The 18,689-nt window shown below is 40.3% G+C and overlaps 1 protein-coding gene across 2 annotated transcripts in view; it reads left to right on the top strand.

The window, feature by feature from the left end:
* NR3C1 (nuclear receptor subfamily 3 group C member 1) overlaps nucleotides 1-18,689 on the top strand; it is a 124,754-nt gene that overhangs the window by 95,520 nt on the left and 10,545 nt on the right. For both annotated transcript variants that reach the window (XM_077768855.1, XM_077768856.1), the window contains exons 4-7: nucleotides 855-971; nucleotides 10,018-10,296; nucleotides 11,233-11,377; nucleotides 15,210-15,340. In XM_077768855.1, the coding sequence (XP_077624981.1) occupies nucleotides 855-971; nucleotides 10,018-10,296; nucleotides 11,233-11,377; nucleotides 15,210-15,340 (672 nt within the window). The remainder of the gene's footprint in view (nucleotides 1-854; nucleotides 972-10,017; nucleotides 10,297-11,232; nucleotides 11,378-15,209; nucleotides 15,341-18,689) is intronic.

Below are 18,689 nucleotides of genomic sequence, written 5' to 3'. Positions count from 1 at the left end.
AGTATGGTCCCTGTCACTTAGACTTGAAGCAAGGGTATACTCCATTTGCATATGGTGGCATACTGTTGAGTGAAAGTCATTTTCTGTGTGGGGCTCTTCCAGTATTTTGAAAGCAGTTTCCTCTGTTGAACCTTCCTTAGCATTAAGTCAGAAGTCATAATGATGGGGCGCCTAGGTGGCTTAGTCGATTAAGCGTCCGACTTTCACTTAGGTCATGATCTCGCGGTTCGTGGGTTCGAGCCCCATGTCGGGCTCTGTGCTGACTGCCAGCTCAGAGCCTGGAGCCTGTTTCAGAGTCTGTATCTCCCTCTCTCTCTGACCCTCCCCTGTTCACGCTGTCTCTCTCTATCCTAGAAATAAATAAAAATATTTAAAAAAAAAAAGTCAGAAGTCATAATGAAATAGCGACTTCAGACATCCTCAGTATGTGTCAAACTGCACTTCAAACAGTTGATCTTCTAATGCAGAACAAGGTTACTTTGGAGTTTGGTGACTGGAAAGGGACAAGAAGACTAGTGGGGGTTGCTGTTCTTCTTGACCAAAGGGCCGACCACGTGGAGGTGTTCGGTTTGTGAAAGCGTATGAGATGCTACACTTATAGTCTGTGCACTTCTCTGCATGGGTCCTGCAGTGTTTTTCATGAACTATGTTTATTTGTTGAGCAGCATAAGGAAGGGACGTTTTTAAGTTGACCTCACAACTCTGTAATAGGAGTGGAAGCAAGGACATCTTTCTTCATCACTGCCTGTGGTCCCTGGCTGTGCTCAGCCCAAAACCAAAGTGCAGTGACTCTTGCTATAAAAAGATCCCTTAAAACTTGGGCAATTTTGACAGGGCCTTTGTTTTCTGTCTAGGACAGCACAATTATCTTTGTGCAGGAAGAAATGATTGTATCATCGATAAGATTCGAAGAAAGAACTGTCCAGCATGTCGCTATCGAAAATGTCTTCAGGCTGGAATGAACCTGGAAGGTAATGTAAATGCCTAAAAGGAATGGGCTCTGCATCATATAAAAATTGGTCATTTTCCTCTTTTAAATATGTGAGCAAAAGTAATACTTCAGTCGTTGCAATGTACATGTGCTTGATTAACATAATTTTATATTACTGCTTTATAAAAGAGGAGCTTTTTATGAATAGTTCATATTCCACTTAAGTTTTTTCACCAGCTTGTATTACATACACGGAATTCATTATGACCAGACTAGACACTAAGCAAATAATTAGGTAAAAAAAATGAAACTTACAACACGTGAAACATTCCCCGTAGCTTTCTCTCCTCCTCTTCTTCAGCCTCAAAACTGTTCCCTAGAGTTGGAAATGTTTCTCTTTCAGATGTATTTACATGTCCATCTTTCTATCATTTATCTCTTACTAGGTTCTGTAACTAGACAGATGCAGATAGATAATAAATCTACCTGGGGTGAGGTGGGTGGGGGGGAGCTCCTCAAGGAGATGTTGGATGAGTTTTGTTGGTTTTGTTTTTCAGGTAAAGAAGAAACCTGAAGCTAGTTATAAGTTTGAGTGTTTACATAACGTAACAAGTTTACATAACAAGTTGTATAATTTATATTGATCTCATCATTATAAACTTGCCTTTGAGGGGCACCTGGGTGGCTCAGTTGGTTAAGCGTCTGACTTTGGCTCAGTTCATGATCTCACTGTTTGTGGGTTTGAGCCCCATGTCACGCTCTGTACTGACAGCTCAGAGCCTGGAGCCTGCTTTGGATTCTGTGTCTCCTTCCCGCTCATGCTCGCACGCTCACTCTCTCTCTCTCAAAAATAAACATTAACAAAGTTTTAAAAAAAACAAAAACAAAAAACAAACTACTTTGTAAAACGTATGGAATTCTACTGAAGTTGAAATGGCAAACCCTATGGAGGTAGTGGTGGTGCTGGAATCACACACGTGCTGTATTTGCTGTGACAGTAGCACCTTCCTGCTCAAACCTGCCAAGGAGGCAGGCAGTACACATCAGCTGAGTATAGTAGTGCCTGTTTTAAGGACTTACTGTCTACTTGGGTTGCAGAGTCCAGCACAGAATGGTTTGTCACGCTTACAGAAGGAAATGAAGCCCCAGAGGCAAGGAGAGGGCCCCCTCATTCTGTCTGAAAAGCTGAGAATGCTTCCTTGGAGGAAGCAAGATTCAGTCTAGAAAAGCCGAGTAGAAGGAGTTCTCTAAAAAATAAAGGCAGAGACGTGATCAGATTCATGTTTTAGACTGATCTCATATAGAGAGACCCATGAGATGACTCTAGAAGTAATCCAGATAACACGTGGTGATATTGCAAGGAGAACAGCAAGTGCGTGGCGCTTTTGGTAGAAGAGAGACTGACCATTGACGCAGTCTGGCACACGCCGTGTGTGCACCTGTTGTGAAATAGGAGATTTATGGGGATGGCTGTGAACAGTCTTAATTCCTCAACCCACATGCACAGCATCATCTTCGCTTTTTCATAGAACTTCAATAGCAAAAAAAGACAGATGAAATTCACCATGTGTAAGACCATTGTGACATATCAGTCAATGAACCCAGTTCCTTCTGAGTGTGACTAGGTTGCCTCGTTGTTACTGCAAAGGGCCAACAGGTTAAGCATTGATTTAAAGGAAGTCATATTGGCCGATCTTCTTGTAGGTGCACAGATTAAAGACACACTCGTATAGTTCATGATCAAGTGCCACAAGGATGATTATTTTTGTTATCTTTATTTCTGCCTAGGTTTTACTGAGTTTCATTTTGCTGCTCTCTGACCACTTAAATTTGAATTATTTTCATCTCAGCTAGCTAGCTATTTCTTACACTTAGAAATAAGGTTACTCAGGGACACCTGGGTGGCTCAGCTGGTTAAGCATCCAACTTTGGCTCAGGTCATGATCTCATGGTATGTGAGTTCGAGCCCCAGATCGGGCTCTCTGCTGTCCACACAGAGCCTGTTTTGGATCCTCCCCCCATTCCCTGACTTGTGTTCTCTCTTTCCCTGTCTCTCAAAAATAAATAAAACATTTTTTTAATTTAAAAAATTTCTTAAATGTTTGCTCAAAGGACAAAGCCAAGTAAAATTTGATGATATCAGTAACAAAGAATGGTTGTGTACCCCATAACATTTTGAGGTACTTTTCCAAATACATATCACGCTTAACTTAGGACTTTGGAGCTTAAGTGTATAATGCTCTTCTGTGTAATTCCTCCCCTATCTAGAATAGAAGGCAATGTTTTTTTAGAATACCTAGCAACTATAAGGATTCTGATGGACGAGGCTAGTCATTGTGTCCCATTTTTCCTCCTTTTTACAACTTAATAACAATCACAGTGGCCTCCCTCACTAGAAGACAACCAAGACAGCTAGAGGCCTCTGATTTTCTAAATGTTATCAAAATACCATCACTGCCACTTGCAATCAGATCTTTAAATTTAAGCTTACAGTTTAGACTGTATGCAGTTTCTCAAAATACTGTTTAAAAAACAACACATTATATGCTTTTTTGAGATGCCAATATAAGATCTCAGAATTGTGGGAAAATTAGGATTTCTTAAGAGCTAGTCTTTGCATACTTTCTTCTAGTCAAAGAGGTTATTTTGGACTCTTAAGTATTAAAAACACTTTAGGGTAGGTCCAAGATTATTAACCTGCGTCTACAGTATATAGTTCTGCCCTGTCACTTAACAGTCTATTAGATAATAGGTAGCGTGTATCATGCAGTTCACAACGTAATTCTAATTGTAGAAAAGCTGAAAGGCTCTTTAAAAATCTAGGTTTATGGGGGTGTCTGGGTGGCTCAGTAGGTTAAGCATCCGACTCTTGATATCAACTCAGGTCATGATCTTACAGTTCGTGAAATCAAGCCCCATGTCAAGCTCTATGCTAACAGCATGGAGCCTGCTTGGGATTCTCTCTCTGCCCTTCCCTGACCTCTCTCTCTCTCCCTCCCTCTCTCTCTCTCTCTCAAACTAAGTGAATAAAAACAAAACTCTACAAAGTTAGATTTTTTTTAATGTTTAATTATTCCTGTATATATAAAACCTTTATTTGCAGTAGGTATTTGTCTGTGCCTGAAATGTTTGACCGAACATAATAGAATTGACCCTTGAACAAATGCAGGTTTGAACTGTGTGGGTCCACTTAAAATGGATTTTTTACAGTACACTATTATAATGTACAGTAAAACCTTGGTTTGCAAGCATAATTCATTCTGGAAACCTGCTTGTGATCCACAGCACTTGTATATCAAAGTGAATTTCCCCCAAGAAATAATGGAAACTCCTGGAGGCATCACAATTCCGGACTTCAAGCTATGTTACAAAGTGGTAATCATCAAGACAGTATGGTACTGGTACAGAAACAGACACACAGATCAGTGGAACAGAAATAAAGAACCCAGAAAGAGACTCACAAAGATATGGCCAACTAATCTTTGACAAAGCAGGAAAGAATACCCAGTGGAAAAAAAGTGTCTTCAGCAAATGGTGTTGGGAAAATTGGACAGCAACATGCAGAAGAATGAACCTGGACTCTTTTCTTACACCATACACAAAAATAAAATGGATGCAAGACCTAACTATAAGACTGGAAGCCATCAAAATCCTAGAAGAGAAAACAAGCAACAGCCTCTTTAACGTTGGCTACAGCAACTTCTTATTCAGTATTTCTCTGGAGGCAAGGGAAACAAAAGCAAAAATGAATTATTGGCCCCTCATCAGGATAAAGAGCTTCTCCATGGTGACAGAAACAATTAGCAAAACCAAAAGGCAGTTGATGGAATGTGAGAAGATATTTGCAAATGACCTATCAGATAAAGGGTTAGTATACAAAATCTAGAAAGAACTTATCAAACCCAACACCCAAAAGACAAATAATCCAGTGAAGAAATGGGCAAAAGACATCAATAGACACATTTCTGAAGAGGACATCCAGATGGCTAACAGACACATGAAAAGATGCTCCACATCACTCATCATCAGGGAAATACAAATCAAAACCACACTGAGATATCACCTCACACCAGTTAGAATGGCTAATATTAATATCTCAAGAAGCTACAGATGCTGGTGAGGATGTGGAGAAAGAGGAACCCTTTTGCACTGTTGGTGGGCATGCAAACTGATGCAGCCACTCTAGGAAGCAGTGTGGAGGTTCCTCAAAAAATTAAAACTAGAACTACCCTACAATCCAGCAGTTTCACTACTAGGTGTTTATCCAGAGGATACAAAAATTCTGATTCATAGGGGCACATGCACCCCAATGTTTATAGCAGCACTGTCGACAGGAGCTGAAGTATGGAAAGAGCCCAAATGTCCATTGACTGATCATTGGATAAAGAAGATGTGATGTGTGTGTGTGTGTGTGTGTGTGTGTGTATTTACATTTAATGGAATATTGCTCAGCAATCAGGAAGAATGAATTCTTGCCATTTGCAACAACGTGGATGGAACTAAAGTGTATTATGCTAAGCAAAATAAGCCATTCAGAGAAAGATACAAATCATATCGTTTCACTCATATGAGGAATTTAAGATACAAAACAGATGAACATAGGGAAGCAAAAATAAAATAAAAATGAGGTCAAATCATAAGAGACTCCTCAATACAGAAAACAAACATAGTTGCTAGAGGGCTGTCGGGTGGGGGGTGGGCAAAAGGTGTGATGGGCATTAAGGAGGACACTTGTTGGGATAAGCACAGGGTATTATTTAAATGATGAGTCACTAAATTCTATTCCTGGAATCATTATTACACTATATATTAACTAACTTGGATTTAAATTTAAAAATAAACTAATGGAAACTCAGATGACTTGTTTCACAACCCAAATATATTTATATAAAAATGATGACAGTAGTGTAATATAACACAAAATAATAAAATACAAAATATAAGGAAGAATAAATTAACCTGCACTTACCTTTAAAAACTTTCATGGCTGGTGTGAGGGAGACAAGAGAGAGGAGAGGTATTGTATAGGATGACTTTGACTATCACTTATAGAATCACTGCTCTCTATTGGCTCAATGGAATCTTTTTCTGCATGGGGGCCATTGTATACACTTGCACGGATGTTGACTACAGTCCAGTATCAAACTCCTGTCACATACCGTATGTAATGTAACTGACAATAAGGCAGCAGAGGAAAGGGTCTATATCTGCAGGCGGCCTGACCTGGAATGAAGCAAAACATTCCTAAGCTTATGCTTGTATGGAAAAGCAAAGGACTGTCCACAGATAGATGCTTTAAAGTGATAAAAATATATATATACTTGTGCCAGTTGTGGGCACCTTCCAACATTCTGAAAAATCACTAATATCTGCCAGACACCACAGCCTCAGACCCAGCATCCGAGCATGGGAGACAATCACCCAAATTCCTACAGAGAGAGAGAGAGAGAGAGAGAGAGAGAACGAACTATTGACTCGGTTGTGATCATGTGGCGTTCAGCATCTCGTACTCGTAGTACAAGATGTCGCTTGTTTATCAAGTTAAAATTTATTAGAAATGTTTGCTCATCCTGCAGAACACTCGCAGAACAAGTTACTTGCAATCCAAGGTTTTACTGCATTTTCTTTCTTAGAATTTTCCTAATGAAATCTTTCCTTTAAGCTTCCTTTATTGTAAGAATACAGTCTACCACACAGAGAACATACTAAATATGTGTAACTAACTCAACTGTTATATTCTTGGTAAGGCTTCTGTTCAAAGTTTTTCAAGGGTCAAAAGTTACACACAGATTTTTTGACTGCACAACCCCCATGTTTTTCAAGGATCAGCCCTATTTAAGAATAAGATAGATGAGGAGCAGCTGGATGGCTTAGTTGTCTAAGCATCCAGCTTCAGCTCATGTCATGATCTCACATCTGTGAGTTCGAGCCCTGCATTGCGCCTTGTGCTGACAGCTCAGAACCTGGAGCCTGTTTCAGATTCTGTGTCTCTGTCTCTCTTTTCTCCTGCCCTGCTTGTGCTCTTTCTCTGAAAAATGAATAAATGTTAGAAAAAATTATAAAAGAAGATAGATGAACCAGCCATGTTCATACTTTTTATTTTCTTACTGTTTTTTTTTTTTTTTTACTATAATCTTTAGAAACATTCTCTGTCAGGAGAGCCCCCAGAGTAACTTTGCAGAGTATGTCAGCTCTTCTCACAGCCTGATTCTCTCCAGAAATGTAACTTAATATGAGAAGCAGTATATTTTGGTACTGTGGCCCCCATACCAAATAATTCTCAAGATTTACTCTAAGGAAGCCTTCTTCAGTCCTTAACAGTGCCTGGCAGTTGAGTACAGTTAAGTTTTTTAAGGGTAATCCTTAATGTTTTCTTATTTCATTTTAAGGTATACTGTAATCATCCCAGATTATAGTTGTTGGGTTTTTTTTAAGTTTATCCTTTTTGAGATAGAGTGGGAACAGGGAAAGGGGCAGACAGAGAGGGACAGAGAATCCCAAGCAGGCTCTGCAGAGCCTATGCAGAGCCCCACACAAGACTCGATCCCACGAACACTGAGATCATGACCTGAGCTGAAACCAAGAGTCAGATGCTTAACTGACTGACCCACCCAGGCACCCCTAGTTTTATTTTTGGTATGAAGAGTCAAGTGGAACTTACAGGCAAGGAGGCTTGTGACATTATCAGATTTCATACCTTTTTTTTTTTGAAAGAGAGACAGAGACAGAATCATAAGCAGGCTCTACACTCAGCATGGGGTTTGATCTCATGACCTGAGCTGAAATCGAGAGTCCAGATGCACCACCAAGTGAGCCACCCACAAATTCCCAAACTTAAAGCTTAAGCTAAGTTTTCAGCTATCACACATTCCTGAACACTTCTGTAGAGATCAGAAATTGACTCATAATCTGTATACTCCAAGGAGCCAAGACCTTTATATAGAGTAGAAAAATAGTGGTTGCTTTACTGAATCAGTTAACAACTTCTTACTCAAGTTATATGAAAACATATTACTGTACATTCTTGCTCTCATCAGCATTTTGAGCTTTATTCAAAAGCATTAGTTCTCTCATTTAGGACAATAGTTAAATAGTAAGAAACTATCAATTGGGCACAGAAGATTTTTAAAAATCCACCACTATCACTATCCTGTCTTCTGTCCTACTGTGGAGCATAGGTTCCAAGCCATGGTTCATTGAGGTCTGCACCATATTGTTTCAAGTTTTGTTTTTTTGTTTTTTATTTTTGAGAGAGAAAGAGCCAGCATGAGCAGGAGAGGGACAGAAAGAGACGGAGACACAGAATCTGAAGACAGGCTCCAGGCTCTGAGCTGGCTATCAGCACAGAGCCCGATGTGGGGCTTGAACCCACAAACTGTGAGATCATGACCCAAGCTGAAGTCCAATGCTTAACTGACTGAGCCACCCAGGTGCCCCTGCACTGTGTTATTTCAGTGTGTTGATTTGGGAGATGGATGTTCTCTTTTATTCCCTTCTCAACAAAGTGCTTGTCGTGATTTTGAAATATGGGTTTCCTTGAGACACCTTTGGTTGTTTAAAGTGTTTCCTTGTGTACAGTAGCACTTGCTCTTTTTAAAAGTGTACCAGTCCTCTGTATTTGTACTGTCTACATTCAACCAGATTCTGCCACCAGTTGAGGTAATGATAGTTCTTCTCTAGCACTTAATGCGTGCCACCACCTGTTCTAAGCATTTTACATATTTTAACTGAGTTAATTCTCAACCACCCTAGAGAGAGGTACCAGTATTACCCTCATTTTAGAGAAGAGGGAAGCTAAGGCCCAGGGAATAACTGGGAGATCCCAACTACTGCGTTGCAGAGACAGGGTTTAAACTCAAACATGATTGTTTCAGGTTTATGCTCTTTATTGCTACACTGTAGTGTGTTTCCAGTAGAGCATGGTAAAATGAGAATGGGTCTGTCCCAATCTTTTTTCTGTGTTTTGAAATGTGACATAAAAATTCTTAAGTTTCTCACTACACAGTGCACAGTAATGGGACCATTCTTATCATTTTAAGGGCAAAGAATCTAATAAGTATTTCCTGAAGTGATTTGGATTTACTTTTCTCTGAGCAAAGTGGTTTGTATCCCTGATAAGTGAGGCAGATACATTTCTTCTTTCATATAAATTATATTTATTGCCCTTCCTTGGATCTCTGGAACTTTCTTTTTAAGAATATTCTGTGTTCCCTTCAGCAGCAGGTAGAGCAGAAAGGAAACATTCTTATTTGTTACTAAAACATGTAGCTTCATAAAACATGGAACTTTAAGAGTATGAATACGTTTAGTAAATAAACTATGGAATCCATGTTGTAATTGATGGCACTATTCCAGACTAAGTCAAAGATGGAAAGATAGCTTTACTTTGTATATATGCTGTATATAATATGGAAATAGTGGCTTTAGGTTTATCGGGTCACCAATATAAATCTCTTGCAGAAGGAAAATTCCCCACATAATTTATGTAAAAAAATGTAAAGTTTTTTTCTTCATCTCCCCAAATGTTTTTAGACCCAAGCAGTATGCATCATATAAATGTGAAAACTGGACTTTTCTGCTGTGGGAATTAATAGTGGTTCTAGCCTCTGATCTGCAGTGTCATCTTAATACCATCTTGAGAAGAAGGGGAATTTATGCTAGGTTATAGTATCCCTCTCTTCATTATATACCATCATTTAGATGAACCCTAAGCCACAGTTTCTAGTCTGCTATTATGAACTTGTATTCTTTTTTTCAACTGCTAGTAAAAATATTGCCTTCTTGAATCAATGAGAATTTCCAATTTGGAGTAAAAGTGAGAGAGAAATTAGTTCATGTAAGAATCTCTAGAAGTGATTTGTTTGGATTGTTTTCACATAATGTTGAAAGACCGTTAATTTTGCATCCAGTATTACGTGGCCTCATATACAAATGGGTTCCTCTTGACTCTTGGCTTTCTCCTCTTCTGTTTCACTTGATAATTGCTGAATAGTTTCAGAAATTAAAATACTTCTTGAATAAACTCTGCCACCCAGACCTTCCCAGTTATATTCATTTCTGTGTATTCTTTTTTTGAACACCCACAGCTCGAAAAACAAAGAAAAAGATAAAAGGAATTCAGCAGGCCACCCCAGGAGTGTCCCAAGAAACTTCCGAAAACCCTGCTAACAAAACAGTAGTTCCTGCAACATTACCACAGCTCACCCCTACCCTGGTGTCCCTGCTGGAGGTCATCGAACCCGAGGTGTTATATGCAGGGTATGACAGCTCTGTCCCAGATTCGACTTGGCGGATCATGACCACACTCAACATGTTAGGTGGGCGGCAAGTGATTGCAGCAGTGAAGTGGGCCAAGGCGATACCAGGTAAGACGCAGGAGAGGACGCAGCTAAGGTATAAAGTGCGTGTCCTATTTTCTCTTCCTCATTTCTGGGGACTAACAAGGGGAGAGGCTGGAAAACTTGGGAGTGGAGAGTTTATAATAAAACTTGCACACTGCTCCCTGCTTTTCACATTGTTGCTCAGAGCAATTTCAGGTAGGACGATGTAATGCCAGAATTAGAGGCACAGGACTTAGAAATTCCTTTCACACCCAAGTCTAGGGGGGAAAATGTGTACTTGTAAGAATTCAGTTGGTTTTCCTTCAGTGTATCACTTTTAAAAATCAGGTTTTTTGTAAAATCGGTAAAAATCGATGAGCCTTTGTCAAAATGGACAAAAGTAGAATGATTTTAATTCTTAACTAGGTAAAATGATACATATTGAATGTAAATCTTACTTAGTCTTATTTTTAAGATACTATGAGCTAAAAGTCCCCCTATGGGAACTCGATGTGGAGGGAACATGAGAGGTCAACATTAGTGTCAGCCCAGACTTTTCAGCTACAGGAGAATCGACAAGCTTATGTTCACACAAACAGAAAAGAGGCAGAGCAAGAGTGAAGCCACCTAACCTCCATCATCTCTACTCTGTCAAGAGGGAAAGAGGTGTGACTCTCGGGAAATTTTTAAAATTAAATTCATTGACTGTGTAATGTACCAAGTCAGGACTGTGGGCTTTCTGTTTTACTATTCAGTTCATATTTGCTTAAATGGGGAAAAAGTGACAATAGGTTTTACTGTACCGGATGCTGTTAAAAAAGCACCAGAGGCTTTGGTCTTGACATGTCAGGTGACAGAGGAGACCTGTGCCCCCTTGGTGCTACTTCATTTCCTCTATCTCTTAGGGGATCTAGTTCCCAAAGAGATGATCTTCTCTTCAACACCTAGTGTTTCCTCATGCCTTTATTTCTTTTCATTCAGGATTCAGGAACTTACACCTAGATGACCAAATGACCCTACTGCAATATTCATGGATGTTCCTCATGGCGTTTGCCTTAGGGTGGAGATCATACAGACAATCAAGTGCAAACATGCTGTGTTTTGCTCCTGATCTGGTGATTAACGAGTAAGTTATCTGGGAGTCTTCCTTTGCTCATGTTCTTATCCAGGTGATGTTTTCCTGATGGATTGCTATTGTGAGATTGCAATGTGAGATTTCCTGATGGATTGCTATTGCTGTTGTCATTGAGAGCTGAATCAATTCTATCAGGTTTCTTGGAACAGGGAAAACTTGAAAGAGAGTGGTTTATCAATGCCTAATGGCAGGCCAAATGTACACGAGGCAGGACGTTCGTAAGGGTACTTTTTAACACAGCGAGCATCTCTGGGGTTGGTTGATCTCACTTTCAATAGGGGGACTGCACATGAGGACATCTTGGCCAAGGGAGTGGGAGGCACAGACTCAGAGGCCAGAGGACTCTCTTTGCAGGGCAAGGCCTACTCTATGTCTTCTAGGCTCTGCTTCTGTCTGTGAAATATTTCAGGTGTCCATTCCCCTGACCTTACTGCAGTTGTTTCCTGACAAGTTTTCTGCCTCTGATGTGCCCTCCAACGTATTCATGATTTTCTTCTTCCTACAACACAGTTTGACCACATCACATACCTCCCCAACACACACATACCCTCGCTACCTCCTCCCTGGCCACAGCACACATGTTCAGTGTGGCTCTGGCTTTCCAGAACCTGGCTGCTTCTCCCTCACTGTTCTCTTTCACAGACGCGCCACACTCACTCAGACAACCTACTCCTCAGGCACACGCTCAACTCATGATGTTCTTAGCACCTTGTAAGACCTCCATGCTGTATACCCCTAGCTCTCATCACTGTCCACCTTGTAGTACAGTTTTTGTGCCTAAGGCTTATCTCTTTTATGAGACTGAAAACAGGGAGTTGTCACACACGTACCTATGGTCAGAGGAGGGTAAGAAATGAAGATTTCTTTCATTGTGAGCTCTGGGTGCTTTTGACCAGGGGTCAAACGAATCGATGTAAACCTTAAACCCCATTATTAGAGTAATCCCATTGTACCCTCTATGAGTCAGTCCATCCTGAGTAGTTCATGTTAAGAACTGGATGCCATATTAGAATTAGGAGTGACAACTTTAAAGAAGTCCAGGAGGGCAAGGGCAATGGAAATGGACATGGGTCGATGAACCGGGAGAGGGTGGAGGAGGGCGGCCTGCAGACATACTGTTTTGCCTTTGGACATGCCAGGCACAGAAACAACAGGTAGAAGCTCGAGAAAAGCATCTGTTTGAGCAGTGCTCGGTGGGAGAGCCTGCCTTACAGTGTGCTAAGCTCACGTTATTTTAAGTGTTTTGGAGGAGACTGTATGGTACCAGCTCCAGGTATTTTTGAAGACCTTCTCAGGCATTGTAACAGAAGCTGCAAATACTGGGGTCATTTTAAATTCTGCATGCATCTTTGTACCGCTTCCAGATCATTCTCTGGCAGGATAAGTATGAACCAGCTGAAGTAGAGACTTCATGTATCCGCTGTCAGGCTAACTGGGTCCATAGAAAACTAATCTAGAAATCCTGGCTGAGCAGGATCCTGAGTTAAAGTTGGTGGTCTTTATCAGTGATACTTATTTTCCAGCACAGTATTCTTTCCGTGATAGGAGTCCTTACCAAGTGCCAGACTCTATTTTAGGAGCTTGAGCTGTAATAGTGAGCATAATAGATGAGGCACCAGCTAGCATTCCAGTGGGGAAAAGGAAATAAATCCCCCAAATTACTTTAGAGAGCCATGGTATGGCTGAGGGGAGGAGAGAGGGGCACCTGCTACTTTAGATTTAGGGACCATAGGAGACCAGTCCAGGGAGCTGAGTATCAGATAGTACAGACGCACAAGCTATGTGAAAGGTGGGGCACTGCAGGCAGAAGAAATGAGGGCAAAGGCTGGAAATACTGTATGAGTCCAAAGCAGAGTCTCGTAGGCCATGAAACAGAGTCTAGATGTTATTCTAGGAGAAGCCGCTGCCGGTGGAGGCTTTCAAACAGGATAACGTGGTGGAGAATGAAGGAGAGGGGATACCACTTACTCCTCCCATTCCTAGTAAGCCTGGTACAGAGTAGCAGGGAAATAAGACAGACCAGCTTTCCTGGCCTGTCTTGCTTACATCCTCCCTACAGGTAACTACCAAATAAAATAATTTCAGATTGCGATAGTTTATACTGGAGAGGTCTGTTTCACATACAGTGGCTAATGGCTTCTGGGAGGAAGTGTAATTAGAGGTGGGTTGAAGAGGAAGGACAAGGCTTCACCCTGAGAAGCAGCAGGGCAGGACGCCTGGGAAATGTACATGCTGTGACTCGGAAGGGGACAGATGTGCCTTCCCCCGGCTGGACCAGACCTGGACAGACACACACTCCTAGGAATCTGTGTCAGAGAAGGAAGTCGCCTTCACTTGCCAAAGGGGGACCGTTCAAACGCTTGCATCAGAGTTGAAGAGCGTTTCAGTTGTTTGAGCAGGTTTTCAATTAGCAAATGAATATATGAAAGCTTGTGAGTTAACTCACAGACCCCAAAACTCCCTGAGTACTGGTTGCACATTTCAGAAACCAACTACAGTTATTTTAAAACATCATGTTGGCACCATTTACTATTTACGGTCCCTTCCCGAAAAGCAGTTGAACTCATATTATTGGGATTAAAACTGTGAAGTGAGGTTTATATGAAACACCAACTTAGCCGTCTATTTTAGGAAATTCAGGGGTTTTATTTGGGGGGCACTCAAATTTAGAGGTAAGCAGTCGCAGGGTAACCTGCGTGCCGCACACATTTGTTACATGAGGTAGGAATTGCAGACTGTTTCTCAGGGTTCTGTTGTGCTAGAGGACAGATGTCAGACGAGAAGAGCAGTTTTGTAGAGGGCGTCCTCATTCCCCTTTCTGGTGTCTCTGCCACGCTCTTCCCTCTGCCTGCTGGGTTCTGGCCTGTTCGGAGTCTGACAGGCACAATTTGAAGGTATTCTCTCTCCTACCCCAAATCTGCCTTTGCAGCTGTCAGATAGTCTCTCACAGTTGTTGTTAGGTCATGCTGTTGTAAAAACTAGTTTTTAATAGCCTCCTGGAATGATTTTTTGTGTTTAATTCCTATTAGGAGATTGGGAAGAGCAGATTTTAAATTTGAGGAGTCCTGTGAGCTCCTCTGTTGTCACTGTCATAGTATACTGTTGTCACTGTCATAGTATACAGTTCATGTCAGAAATATTTTATCCGATAAAGAAAGAAACTACATCTTCAGTAGAGAAAAGTAGTAACCTTTATTGAATCTAAGTCCGAGATCACTTTTTATCAGAAACAAAAATCTTGAGGTATTGTAAAAACAAAACAAAACCCATGAACCAGGCATAGTTTCAGGCTCTTAGTATCATTAAAAAAAAGTAAGAACCTTCAGGGGCACCTGGATGGCTCAGTCAGTTAAGCGTCCGACTCTTGATGATCATCTCTCTCAAAATAATTAAGATGTATTTAAAAAAAAAGTTAAAAAGCCTCAGAGATCCCAGAGTTGAGCTCTAGTCTAGTTCTGACCCTCTGGAAAACTATAAACAGAATCGCAGATAACTGTTTTCAGTGCTGTGGGGAAAAAAATACTTTTTGCGTTTGAATGAGTAAGACCTAGAACTGTCTTGTCTAACTGGCCTGAATGCAAATGCTGCCATGAATTCTGCATGAATCAATTCTAAACACTTGGGAGGTGGCATGCAAGATGGAAGAATAATTTCTCTAGTGTAGTGTCTTTAGATGCTCTCAATTCTAGAGAATTAGCATTAATAGAAATAGTTAGCTTTTCCTTTTTAAGTTGTAGTTTAGCAAAACAAAAAAGTATACCTTTGCGGGGGGAAGCAAGCACTATTTCTTTCTAACTCAAACACTGATATTTGTCTTTCACAGGCAGAGAATGACTCTACCCTGCATGTATGAGCAATGTAAACATATGCTGTATGTTTCCTCTGAGTTACACAGGCTTCAGGTATCTTATGAAGAGTATCTCTGTATGAAAACCTTACTGCTTCTCTCTTCAGGTTGGTAGAACACCTACTTGCTTCTAAAATTCACTTCTAAGTGTGTCAAAAATATGAAATATAGAAGTATAGAAACAAAGGCTTATTTGTAAACTTAGCACCGAGTCTGCTGTTTTTCCTCCTAGTCGCATAATTGAGATTTTAGCACATTCAGTGATGCTAAGATTAGTAAGATGGCTGGGTACCATGGGGAAACAGAGAAGTATATGAGCTACTCAGGAGCCTCTGTGGCTCTTGAACGTGTACAGACCTCCTTCCCTGGAGGAAGTCTGAAGAAACAAAGCCAGCTAGAATGATTTTAGTATCTGTGCTCCATTATAACTTGGTCAAAAACTAGTGACCCAAGGATTGTTACCGTGGCTAAGATATGATGGGAGAAAAGTATATCGCCCTTACCGTTAGAGGATAGCTTGATGTGCCGGTGTGGCCAGACTGTTGGACAGAGGTGACCTATCTGGGAAACAGCAGCAAGAGTTATTATCAAACAGTCTTCAAAGTTTAAAGTTACTGCTGTATTAACTGGAGTGAGACTGCGAAGGCACTACTTAGTAAACCTAGAGAGCTTTTGAAAAATACAACTATCTGGTTAAGTGAACAGTTGGAATAGCCTAAAACTGTACAATACCAATAAAAATTACATATCAGCTTAGTGTTTATAAAATACTAAGTTGATGACTGAACACGTCTTTCATATACAAATAAAGTTGCAGTGTTTCAAGAAGTCTTCTTTCCATGAGTAACTCTGCTTTCAAAGCTGTCACATAACTTTAAGTGATGGATGCTGCATGTGACTGTATCTGTTATTAATGCTTTCGTACTACCTTGTTCTACACAAAGTTCTTTTATATTTAAATCCATTAACATTCTAGTCAAGATGAGAATTTTCCACTACTCATTTCCAAGAGGCTTTTTGAGGTTACCTCAAATGCAGCACATGTGTTAAGGAAGTAAGCTTTAAGTTATTCGAATAAACAGTTGAAGTTCTGACCACAATATCCAGGTACAGATCGGCGCCAAATACTAACCAATCCTATTTGTAAACACTGGTGATTTAACTTGTATACATACCAGATTCTTCATTGCAAAGGATATGAAAAAGTAAACTGGTTCTTTTTTTTTAATTTTTAAGAAATGTTTGTTTATTTTGAGAGAGAATCCTAACTATCAGCCCAGAGCCTGACCCCATGAACATGACACTCAACCAATTGAGCCACCCAGGCGCCTTACACTGGTTCTTTTTTTTTTTTTTTTTTAAGGAATAGAATCAGATGGAATAAAATACATAATAGAAGTAAAGTCAGACTTCTAGCATAACAGAATACTAGAAGAGGTACGCTAACTTCCCACCCAAAATGCTAGACTAAAAGCAGGAAAAACTAAGTGCAGGCAGGAACCCAAAGAGGGTATATTTAATAAGTGTAAAAACAAGGATTAGAAATATGAGTAATAATTCTTAAATAAAGGATGCCTTTAAAAGCAAATTAGACCCATTTGGAGAGAGAATAAGCCAGAATATGGGTTTTTAAATGCATAGATATGTACATGTTTATATCATGTACATGAAAAAGTAACAAGGCATGACTGATGGAGGAGGGCTGAAACCATCTCTAAGGAACATAAAAAAAGAGCATTTCTGCAGTAAAGCAGACTGAGGGTAAATGAAAGGTGTATCCCGACCCATGAGTAACCTTATGTTTTCAGTATACCGGGTGAAAAAGCTCTGGTCAAACATAATCACCAGAGATCCAAAATGAAAGGGGGTGAGGATAGGGAAAGGAATTACACAAAACAAAAAATGGCTGAAAACTTTCCTACCCTATCCAGACAGCTCAGTGAATTCCACATAATATACAAATAAAATCCAACTCACTGGAAAAAAAAAAAAGATCCTCAAAGAAGAAGCAACTTAATAACTAAGTAGCAGCAATGAAGACAATAGAAGAATTTTTTCTGTAAGGAGAAAGTAGTGAAAACTGAAGGTGGGCTTCCATTCATGTCTGACAAGTCAACAATTTGGACACTGCCATTCCCATTTTCAACAGTGAGAAGCTGAACTAAAAATCAGTAACTCTTTTTGGAGCCATTCGATAATTGAGGTCACGTGGCAAACGAGCATGTCAAAATCTCGAGACACAAATACAGAGAAGCACAGCCATGATCAGCTTATTGGAAACAGAAGCTTCTAGAGCCAGTACCTGCTAGGAATACTTAGGATAATTTTGATGAACTGATGGAGACAGGAAGAATTTGAGAATTAAAAACTAATGGGGTTTACCTGCAGAAGGCCCACCAGGCTTTCACAGTGAAGATCAGCAAAAGATCGCCTCAGTTTTTGTCCTCTGAGGGAAACCTCTGTAAAACAACTTTATCTGACCTGAGGGAAAGGGCAGATCGGTCACTGTAGCCCATCTCTTGCAAGGGAGACAGGAATATGAGGGGGAACTGGTGGTTCAGAAACAGTTCTGAAGGTTATGATGAAACAGACTTAATCAAAAAGGATCAGACACGCTTCCCCCAACACCTTACCACCACATCAGTAAGGCTCCCCTAGACTACACCTGCCAGAACTAAAGAACACAACCATGTGAGGAGGCATTCTTAGGGAAACCCAAAGACAGGAGAGGAAAAACAAGGGAACAGGTTTTAGTTTCCATAAACACCTATGGCCAGCATGAAACACAGCCTAGCTCCTGGCCAGATGCACATCAGACCTCATGCTGAAAGCATAATTACCTCAGTTATGATATATCAGTATCCAGCTTTCAGGGGAAAAAATATGGTATGCAAGCTAAAAGGCAAGAAAAAATAGTCTAAAGAAATAAGCATGGGACCCAGCTCAGCCATGACACAGGTGTTGTATTTATCAGAGAATTTAAAATAACCATGATTAATATATGTTAAGGGCTCTAATGGAAAAAATAAATAACATGAGAACACCTGGGTAATGTAAGCAGGGAAGTGGAAACTCTATGAAAGAAAAAATGGTATTATATTATAGAGATTAGAGATGGAGTGCTTAGCTCATCAGTAAACCAGAAGTGGCAAAGTCCCAAACTCAAATGCAAACAGAAGAGTGAAAAAAACATGTAACAGAGTATTCAAGAACTGTGGGGGACCATTACAACTTGTGTAACATACAAGTAATGGGGACATCTGAAGTAAAAGAAAGGAATGGAAAAAATATGTGAATAATGGCTAAGAAATTTCCAAAATTAATAACACCAAAACATCGACCCAAGAAGTTCAAAACACTCCAAGAAAGGTAACTTCCAAAACATCTACATCTAGGCTTATTTTACTCAAAATGCAGAAAACCAGAGTCAAAGAAGAAATCTTGAAAGAAGCCGGG

The sequence above is a fragment of the Crocuta crocuta genome, unplaced genomic scaffold (genome assembly GCF_008692635.1).
Source record: "Crocuta crocuta isolate KB4526 unplaced genomic scaffold, BGI_CrCroc_1.0 scaffold64, whole genome shotgun sequence".
NCBI lineage: Eukaryota > Metazoa > Chordata > Mammalia > Carnivora > Hyaenidae > Crocuta > Crocuta crocuta.
Note: the sequence above shows the minus strand (reverse complement) of the source record. Positions and strands in the feature narration are given on the sequence as shown.